We start from the raw sequence: 10,603 nt of genomic DNA on the forward strand, positions 1-10,603 counted from the left end.
GATCAAATGTAAATGAAAATTTTTTATTCAAAGGACAAAAACTCTATACCAAAATGATTTCCTAATAAAAAAATAAAAATTAACAGAAAAACATAAAGAAATCTAAGATATAAAAACATATTACCAATGTAAGCGTATAAACAAATTCAACCTCGATTTAGATGTTTAAGTGTATCTATTGATCTCTTTCTATAGTATATTGATAAAAGAGAACATACTATTACTAAATCAAATTAAAATAAGAAAGACAAAACAAGAAAGGAAAATTGAAGAATAACGGAAACTTTTTAATTTTATTTTGTAAATATTTTGATATCAAAGCCTAAACTCAAATAAATATTCAATTCAATATAAACAAAAATTATGATTCGATCCATAATTATATTCTAGTACATAGATACCAAACTCTCTTTTTTCTTATAGCTAAACGTAAAAATGTAAATCAACATCTACAACCACCACGATGTCAAGAAGAGTATATAATTTAGTGGTGAAGATATCAATATACCTTCAACCTCAAGATCCAATAGGTCCACACAATTATTGTACTGAACAAACAATGCATACATAGATTTAAAAGAAGTATATATATATATATATATATATATATATGAAAGCTTGTTATTTGTTGTTCCTTTGTTGACGTAGTTGTATAGAGTAAATTAGGGACACTGGGATCCATTAGTAGCATCATTTCTACTACATGCGTTAAGAATTCGGTTTGGAGTCATGGGTCTGTTTCTAATGCTAATGTTCACAACATTCGATTTGATTGCATTGCAAAGACAAGCAACGGCTTCAGGGTCAGATAGCCTTCGAATCAACAAGCAGCAAGAAAAGGGTGGAAGGAACCTAGGGAAAAGATTAAAGGGGTTAAGTTGGGCTGCACAATAAGCAATCTGAAAGACATTTTTAGGGCAAAAATTAGATCCAGAAGGACTAGGAGCGTCAAAGATCGACGAGCCTACGAAGGGGTCACCGATTATAAAGGTAGGATTTACTGGCTGATGAGCAGTGACTAGGGGAAAAAAAAGAATGTTGAGGCAGAAAAAGAGAGCAAGTGAGGGGGTGGTTTTGTTGGAAGAAGCCATTTTGAAAAAGAAAAAAAGGCTTTAGAGATATTTTTAACCCTTTGTTAAGTTGAGGGTTTCTTATGGTAAGGATTTGAAAAAAGTGGTAGAAATTGGAGGGTTTTTTATAGGTTTTAAAAGGTGGTTGTTGCACGGAATCAAAAACAATAAATGACTTTTTGCTATTGTTATTATTAGAACAGAACGATGAAAATTCGAATTTCAGACTTCAGACCCCAAGAAAGAAAATGGAGTCACTTGTAAAAAGTTCCAATGCATCAAATATTCATACATATATATTTTTTTTCAAATTAGAAACCAATTTTACAACTCATTGGATTTTCAAATGGCAAATTAGTGAAAATAATTTAATTATAAGTATAAAGGTGTTGAATCTTAGATTTTGGTTCCAAAAACTAAATTTAAAGTTCAAAATGACAAGATTTTTTCCTTTAATTTTTTAATTAATAAATAAGTATAGATGAGAGAATATAATCGTTGATCTATTTTGTTTTCTGAATGCATATATTGTAACTATTGAGTTTTTAAAAAAAGAAAAATACAGTGAATCAGTAGATACATCCAAACATCTCCTAAGTGAACACTCTATAGCATCTTCATCATCTCTGCTTAATTAATAATATGAAAAATCAACACATCAAAGTAAGAGAAGAGAACAAAAGGAGCTAGATAAAAGCTCCGAAAGTAAATTATATAAAAGCATTAAGATCATTAAAGCAATGACGCTCGCTAGTTCATAGAGTTTAAGACTTATTGTAACTATTGAGTTATGTCGAGTTATGACGAGGTTGATTTAAAAAGAAAATTTACATACCACCACCTACTCTTTGTGTTTCTAATTAATAACTCCATTATTCAGAAAGAGTTGATTTTTCTTTTTTTTGTAATAATTAATAGTTGATTTCTAACCTAGCCATTATTATTACATTAAATGAAAGAACAGTATATAGAGAGAATAAAAATATATATACACAAAAGTTAATGAAAATAAAATAAAAATGTAAAAAATTATACTTCTTCACTATCCAAAATAAATTTTTCATGATTTGAGGGTATATTTTGTAAGTGACATTGAAATTTTTAAAAAAGTCATTATCAAAATTAGTATTCCACATTTTTAATCATTAAAAAATATTTTAATTTTTAATTATCTATGGTTTTAAATACAATTTTGATATACACAAAAGTTGGTTTGAATGAATAAAAACATATTTAAAATGATTTAAAAAATGATAAAGGGGTTTAGGGTTTAGGGTTTTAGTTATTTATCTTAATTATTTAAGAATCACTCCCAAGTTTGGTTTATGTTAATTTGATTTGGGATTTGTGATGGGTTCTATGTTTCTTTATCAAAACTTAAAGAGGGCATGCAGAAGCAAAAGGAAAAAAGGAGCTGTTGAAGGGCATGAAGCCTATAATTTTGGAGATCATTTTAAATAATAGTTAGAGAAGGCATCGAGCTTAACTTTGTGGTATTTTTATTGGTACTATATTCCTAAGATAGATTTTAAATTTAATTAATGTTAATCATAAAATCTTTGAACAATTGGATGAATCTTGTCCAACCATTTTAAAAAAGCGAAATAACTGTGAATTACGTCAAGTTGGTACTTTAGTTAACCGCTATGGAAATAGTTAGAGGAACAGTAAGAACAAATAAAACATAGAAAGCTTTGTTGATCCAATTCAGTAAAACTCACCTATATATGTCCAGAGAGCCTTTAGTTCAGATAAGTAAATATTATTAATATTCAAATTAGTAAACAACTTTTAATAAACTACAAGAGATTTCGTCTAGTATTACTACTTCCTTTTAGTTATGAATAGAAATTAAAAACAATCAGGCAGCTCCCCTAAATTGTATTCGAATCTAATGAAGATAAACCAAGCTTCACGAAGTAGATGACCCAAAATCAACTTACTTAATCTTCATTATATCTCTTATCAATAATATACTGGAACCAATAATGAAGATATTCAGTACTCTTCATAAAATATCAAAGAAGGTAATTCTTTTCCTTCGTACAAATTCTTCATGCAGTACCGATGAGTCTTCTGAAATTGTTGCGAAAGAAATTAAACATAAATGGCAAAGAGCTTCTTCTTTTATAATGAGGAGAAAGATAAACGCGAAAAAGAAATTAGAAACTAACATATTTGGAGAATATTTTTACGCGTAGCACTTCTCTTAAAAGATAAAGATACTTTTAAAAAAATTATAAAGATAAGGATGATCTTTTATCTCTCTTTCAATAGAAAGAAAATATTTTAATATTTGTAAAAATGTAACACATTTCTTTTGACAATACGAAGATCAAGAGGTGCACTTTATTATCTCAACTAGGCTACTTGAGATGGCATAACAACAATCTTCGCTCTAAATTACATCATTGTGTGTTGTTGAGTTGTTTGATAAAAGATTAAAAAACATATTATTTGGCAAATAGTTAACTAAGAACGTTCAAAAACTTCAAAAGCATTTTGCCGTTACAATCATCTTTTATTTCACATGACTCTTGAATCAGAATTGAAACAAAAAACAAAAACTCCAAATTGAATCAGAATTTCACATGGCTCTAAATTACATATATAGTTTGATGCATTTGAATCTAAAACAAAAAACTCCAAATTGGGACAATATGCATCGAAGATCTTTCTATCCTCTAAAATGTGATTGGTTTGTGGGAACAAATTGAGATGAGAAATAAGTTTAGAGATAAACTATTTTTTGCAGAGAGCAAAAACATTGACTTAATTAATTAATTGATTAAAAAAAAACAGTTTTTCTTCATCATATTTATAACTCCCTTTTCTCGACGGAGTAAAAGAAAATCATGAAATTCTGTTAATTTAAAAATTATAAACTTAATAGAAAATTCAAATCTACTAATTAATTAATCAATTCATAAATAATTAAATCATATTTAATTAATATTTCATCTAAGTAATTAAATATCTTTCTAATATCTTATAATTTTAAATTAATTTAATTAAATCAAATTAAACTAAAATATTAATTAATTCTTTAATTAATTAATAGATAAATTAAATATCTTATATTTAACTTAAATTAAATTAGAATCATATTCAAATATAAATTTCTCTCCTAACTAATAATTTTTCACATTAAATTACTATTTGAACTCATTCTTTCGTAAATTAATTTTGAATCATATTCAAAATTAAATTTATATAATAAAGTTTGATTAAAATATATAAACTTTATATTATAATGTATCACCATATATTATATACTAATTTCTAAAGTAAATTTGAACATTTTAAAGTACAACTAATATAAATAAATCTCATTGCCTTTACGAGCTAGGAAGGGGGCCTAATGAAACTACATATCATAAGCTCCAACAATATGAGATTAATTGGCTAAACTCATTAACCACATTAATCAATATTCATTAACTATGTGTACACTCCACAAACTCTTCTCACTCTCGATATATTTCTGTGTCCATGGATGGATATAGACCAATAACAGTAAGTTAGTCCTTGACGAGTATTCGCAGCACCAGCTGGGTCAAATTACCGTTTTACCCCTAAGTTACCTCTAATCCCAAAATACCAATGCTCATCTAATGAACAACCTGTTTATGGTCCTACCAATAAAACGAAATCCCTTTCGTGCCATAGAGAGGGTAGGGCCCATTTTTCAATTCTTGGAGACACCATTTAAAGGAACACTCATCGACTTACCCCAAAGTAGAGAATGAGTGAATTCTATCTTGTGTGATTATGCTCTCAGATCTCCACTCGGTATTGTCTCCAAAATGATAAGTTTATTGAGTCAGAGATCTGGCCACTTTCACCCAATCAAAGGACAATCTCTCGCGAACAAGAGTTTATAATACACTCAAGATTAAGACTAAGTTACCTAGGTCATCCTAATGAAATAGAAACCTAACTAGTTAATAGAGTTACATCTAGTAGTTACTAATATTTCACAGTTCGGTCTTATGAATTGCATAGGAACCTTCACTCGCATGTCAACTACACGAACCCGTTAGATCATTGTATTTGTATCAAATACAAAGTAAATTGTATCCATAATGTTACTAAGATAAGGTACCCAAACTTATCCTTATACTAGTTGATCTCGAACATTGATCTTTGTATGTCTCTACATACTGTTCAAGACTCATTAAACAACTTAGAATGTTAGTTTATTGGATTTTGGTTATTAAGAAAAAACTAATAATTTAATCAATAACAATTTTTACAATAATATAACACTTTATTAACAACAGTCAATGAAATATATTTACAATTTACAAGCTTTAGGACATAAATCCCAACAGAAGCATCCTAAACATGCAAATCGTTAAGCATTATATTATGATTTGGGGCAAAACTAAGTCGATCATACAAGTAGGAACTACCTATTGAATGCACGTGTGAATTCAATCCTAAGCTAATTAGACACATGTCATTATATTGGAAAAGCCTAATCAATGAACAATTCTAATTTTAGCTTTCATTATCATGGGATTTTTTCCTAACAATTACAAATTATGATTGGATCTATAACAATGGATTAAACATAAATGGCCAATTGTCTGTATTCTTAATTACATTCAATCGCAAAAGTAAAGCAAGAAAATAATTTTGTTGTTCAAAAGGTTCCAAAAAATACTAACATTTAAAACTTTAAAAGTGTCCATCAAAGGATAAATCTAGCAATATTTTTCGAGCTAGATATAAGTACCTTAGTCTCAGTACATAGTCCAAAGTACGCTAATTAAATCACTGAAAGTCTTCAAAACAAAAAGGATCAAATTAAGTGCTCAAAATTCTCTCTAGAATGCCTAAAATTCAGTGTAGATTGTGTCTTTTTTAGAGCCGACGGCAAGGATATTTTAAAACAAAAACATAACACCATGGAGCTTAAGCATTCGAGCATGCCTCTTGTCTGTCGAAGTTTAGAGTGCCTGTGGAGTCCAAAGACAGCGCCATAATGCTCAACGTCTTGCACAAAAAGGGTGTTCATTCCCTTTTGGGTCTACGTCCAGCACCATGACGTCGAGCCTCCAACTTGCCAAATTTTGTGTTTTCTTTCTATTGATGCTCTAAACCTCCAATTAAGCTCAATTAGTCTCAAAATGGACGTTCAAACCAGAGTCGTAAAATACTAAAACGACACTTGCTTAAACAGGATAAGATAGCGTGCTTTCAACCCTTTCCTATGTTGACTTCAACAATGAACGTTACAGTGTTTATGAGATAAATTTATTTATCACATTATTATTAAGTACATAAACCAAATAGAGTGAAGTATGTTAGGCCAAATCTATCCAAATTTGAGTAATTGTTGGGTCAAAAACACCTCTTAAACTCGTAACAAAACAAATGTAGTTGTAAATCAATAGTATATTTTATAAGCATTTTCATTCTTATATTTACCCAACTAACCCTACTTATTCCAACTTCATTTGTCAAAGAAACAATTAATAATACTTATCCACAAATCATATAACATAACAATCAATTGACTAAACTAAACATATTTAAATCATTTTCCTTCAAACCAAACTCGTAATGGTCAATTAAATAACAATAAGTTTCTTCATACTTTGGAAACAAAAACAAAAAAATCCAAAATCAATAAAGTCCAAAAAGACTATTTTTGCAATGAGACAATATTAATTAACATCGTTATGCATTTATTATAATTAGACTCCAAATTGGCATCTAGCTAGCTATTGAAAAAATTCATCGATATTAAAAAAATAATTTAAGTGTATCACGGGTCACTCTAAGCTTAGAATCTACCATAAGGGTTCCACCATTTTTCTTTTATATTACAATGCTTCCAAATATATATGTGTGTGTGTATATAGAGCAACTTGACCCATTTGCTCTTTATTATAATATATTTTTTCCTTCCCCATTTGTGGATCCATCTTCATTTTCAGCCAAACAAAAATTTGCTGCCCATTTTGCTATGTTGAATCAAAAGCCAAATATTCACCAATCGTATGGCTAGAATTGATTTCGTTTTTGAGGCAAAGATTGTTAGTCAATGGTAATCAAGAAAGATTTCAAAGGGTTTATTCTCTAGAAAAAAAATAAGGAGATTGTTTGATATGATGTCTTGAATGCAAAGTTAGTCTTAGCAACGGGCTTATTAAGAAATTGACCATTCAAGATAAAAGAAAAAGGTAAGAGTACATAATATTTAATTTTTAATGGTATGTTTAACTATGTCCATTGAGTAGAGAGCGGTTTACTATTAGAGAAAAATTACAAAGTTAAAGATTCATAGACATCGGTAAAATTTGAGAGTTTATATCGTGTAGTCACTTAAAACTTCGTATTTAATCATTCAAAGCATTAGAAAACAGATTCTAGACAATCCAATAATTATGCATGGATTAACACATTTTTAATTTATTACTATTGATGACTTATGCATTTCTAAACAATTATTTTTTAAAATAAGATATAAAGGTATTTAAACATTTTCACTAGGTGAAATCCTTCTTAACACTCCCATCATCGTTGTTTCATTAATAATCAAATAGTCAATGCAAAAACCAAACTAATATTTTTTATGACTTATGGCTTTCTAAACAACTAATTTTAGACTAACAGTATTTTTTCCGATCAAATATTTCATAAAAGAAAAACAGCTTTTAAATAATTAATCCATTTTTTAATCAGTTCTTATATACATAAACATTTAAAATAAATTTTTAATCATCTAAAATTTCACTAAACCCTCTCAATTATTAATAATTTTTAAACGATACTTGCAGAAAAATACAATTTTATTTTTTTAAGAAAAATATTCTTTTCAAAGTTATTCCAACCATCAGAACCATGTAGTTGTATTTTACTACTGCTGATGACTTATGCATTTTTAACTTTTTTTCAATCATTTGAAGATGTTCCTAAACTATAGTAAAAAAAAAATTATATACAAATTACATAGTTTACATGCTATACATCAGAAATTGATTATCAAATAATAATAATAATTAACAACAATAATAAAACATTATTTTTATAAATAAAAACTTAGCTATTTTGAAATTGTATTATAGTACACACATATTGTAATCTTAACAACTTAGCATCTAATAGTGTGTCTTCCATACTTCTAAGAAACCATATGATCTAATATAGTTTGAATGAAACCTAAACCAGTTGGAAGACATTACCATTATTGCAGCCGTTACATTCTTGATTTGAATCGATCTAATCTTTTTTTTAACCATGACTACTAATTACTAGTGCTTTTATTTGAAGAGCTATTTTTAGCTCTCATTTTGACATTTTGCTTGGTACTTTTGAGTTTAGGATATGATGAGGGTGCTATATCGTCATCCATTTCTTATTAAAAAACTGATCCTATAGAAGGCATCAAATTGATGAACAATTTAGAAGACAACACTATTCATGACATGTTTTAAACTAGTGGTTCACACATTTGTAGTAATGAAGTTTTGATTTCTTGTGTTCTAAATCCTCATTAGGGTGTTCTTTATATCTTGTATACAAGAAATCCAACTTCTCACTTGCAAGATCTCAAAACCTCGCATTCTCAACTTGAAAAGAGAGTAAGAAAAAAAAAAAAGATTTCTTATCCAAAAATATCCATTAGATTAAAAAATAATGTTCACGGGAGTTTCAAAAATAAAATTAATGATCGACTCTTCTGAACCAAAATATACCAAAAAAACCAAAACATATTGAAAAACAAATATAAAAGATTCTTTAAACCCAATTCACATCTCACAATGCCAATCCCTCCTCACATGGCCATAATTCCTCATTATAATACTCTCAAATTGCTACTAAAAAAACCCTTATTTCACTATAAATACTCACATTACAAGCTTCTACACTCACACCACCCATAAAAATTTAAAAGAACAAAAATTAGCAAGCAACAAATTATTTCAAGAGATTCTTCTTTACTTTTGGGAGAGATGGATTCTAAAAGAATTTCAAATGCTACCATCTTTCTTGTCCTAAATCTTGTATTTTTTGCCTTTGTTAACGTATGCCATGCCTGCAACGATCCAAAGCCGAAGCCGACTCCGAAGCCTTACCCAAACCCTAACCCTACTCCAGTAGTCAAGAGCTGCCCTAGAGATGCCCTAAAGCTTGGCGTGTGCACAAAGCTATTGAACGGACCGGTCAGTGCACTTGTGGGGTCCTTACCAAACACTCAATGCTGCTCGCTTCTCGATGGGCTTATCGACCTCGAAGCCGCAGTGTGTCTTTGCACAGCCATCAAAGCCAATGTTCTTGGTATCAACATTAACATCCCTATTTCTTTGAGCTTGCTTGTCAATGTTTGTGGAAAGAAGGTTCCCTCTGAATTCCAGTGTGCCTAATTTCAATTAAAGTCTAGCTTATACTCTGTTTTTAATCACTTTATGTTAATTTTCATTTCAAGCAATTGGTATTATTGTTGTAATCTCTTAAGAGATCAGATGTGTGTTTTTATTTCTTTTGTCTACTTTTTTGTGCTCTCTATTTTTCATATTTCAGTTATTTGATATGTTCTAATTAAGGATTAGTGAATGCTTAAAAGTTCCAAGCACTTGATCCTTCCTTGTAACTCTTGTAGTCATTTGTCAGTGGAAATTTAATTAAATTAATAAATGTGTGACAAAGGTTTAGTGTATGTTTTGTTATCTGTTGCCAAATATATTTTCTTTTTTTCTTTTGGTTCTATGAATTGGATCGATATATATACACTAAATTAAGATTAGGGAAATTGAGGAATTGGTGTACTAAATTATTGACATAAAAAGGCTCATAAACAATTAAAAAGTTGAAATATATATTAATATTCATTCTTTAAGCAGTCATATAAACTTGCTACTTTTGAACTCTTATCTTTTATAGACATTTTTTCATGAATACAATAAGACTCTTCGGTCGCAAATTCATTCATACGTCGTCAATCAGTTGATTTGATAGATACTTATGATTTTTCAATAAAATATGTATTAGGTCAGTAGACACATCAGGACATCTCCACTAGGTGGACACATTGTTAGCATCATCATCATCCCTGCTTCATTAATAATAAGAATTCAGTACAAGAAGCAAAGATACAAAAGAGGCTAGAGAGAAGTCCATGAGATCGGAACCCCAAGTAGCGCATTAAAAAGCATTATATTGAGATTTAAAACTATGCTACTGGTAGAGTAGTTTCTAAAATGAGGAGAGCATCTGATCCATAAACCTGCGAGAGCTTGAATATATCTTCCCATAACCCTAATAGGGATCTTTCTACATTATTGAAGATCCTCTTACTTCTTTCATTCCATATAGACCAAAGGGATACACCAGCAATGTTAAAGAAAATAACCTATTTCTTCGTTTTGGGTCTTGTTCTGCATATATATTTGCTTAAAGAAACGATATTATAAAAGTTTACAAATCGATTTAATAGAACCCCCACTTTATCCCAAATACCTTTGGTATAAGAACAAGTATTGAAGAGGTGATTCTTGTCTTCTTCATCAGATTTGCATAGC

General features: G+C 29.3%; 2 protein-coding genes across 2 annotated transcripts; one reads left to right on the forward strand and one right to left on the reverse strand.

The window, feature by feature from the left end:
- Positions 1–662: 662 nt before the first annotated feature.
- On the reverse strand, positions 663–1,091 carry LOC101202874 (putative lipid-binding protein AIR1B). Its single transcript, XM_004150771.1, has one exon. It carries the CDS (start codon positions 1,089–1,091, stop codon positions 663–665), a length of 429 nt encoding a protein of 142 aa, XP_004150819.1.
- Positions 1,092–8,937: 7,846 nt separating this feature from the next.
- Positions 8,938–9,741, forward strand: LOC101223145 (14 kDa proline-rich protein DC2.15). Its single transcript, XM_004150770.3, has one exon. The coding sequence runs from the start codon at positions 9,038–9,040 to the stop codon at positions 9,446–9,448; it is 411 nt and encodes a 136-aa protein (XP_004150818.1). The 5' UTR covers positions 8,938–9,037; the 3' UTR covers positions 9,449–9,741.
- The last annotated feature ends 862 nt before the right edge of the window (positions 9,742–10,603 follow it).

This window comes from Cucumis sativus, chromosome 3, assembly GCF_000004075.3.
Source record: "Cucumis sativus cultivar 9930 chromosome 3, Cucumber_9930_V3, whole genome shotgun sequence".
NCBI classification, from domain to species: domain Eukaryota; kingdom Viridiplantae; phylum Streptophyta; class Magnoliopsida; order Cucurbitales; family Cucurbitaceae; genus Cucumis; species Cucumis sativus.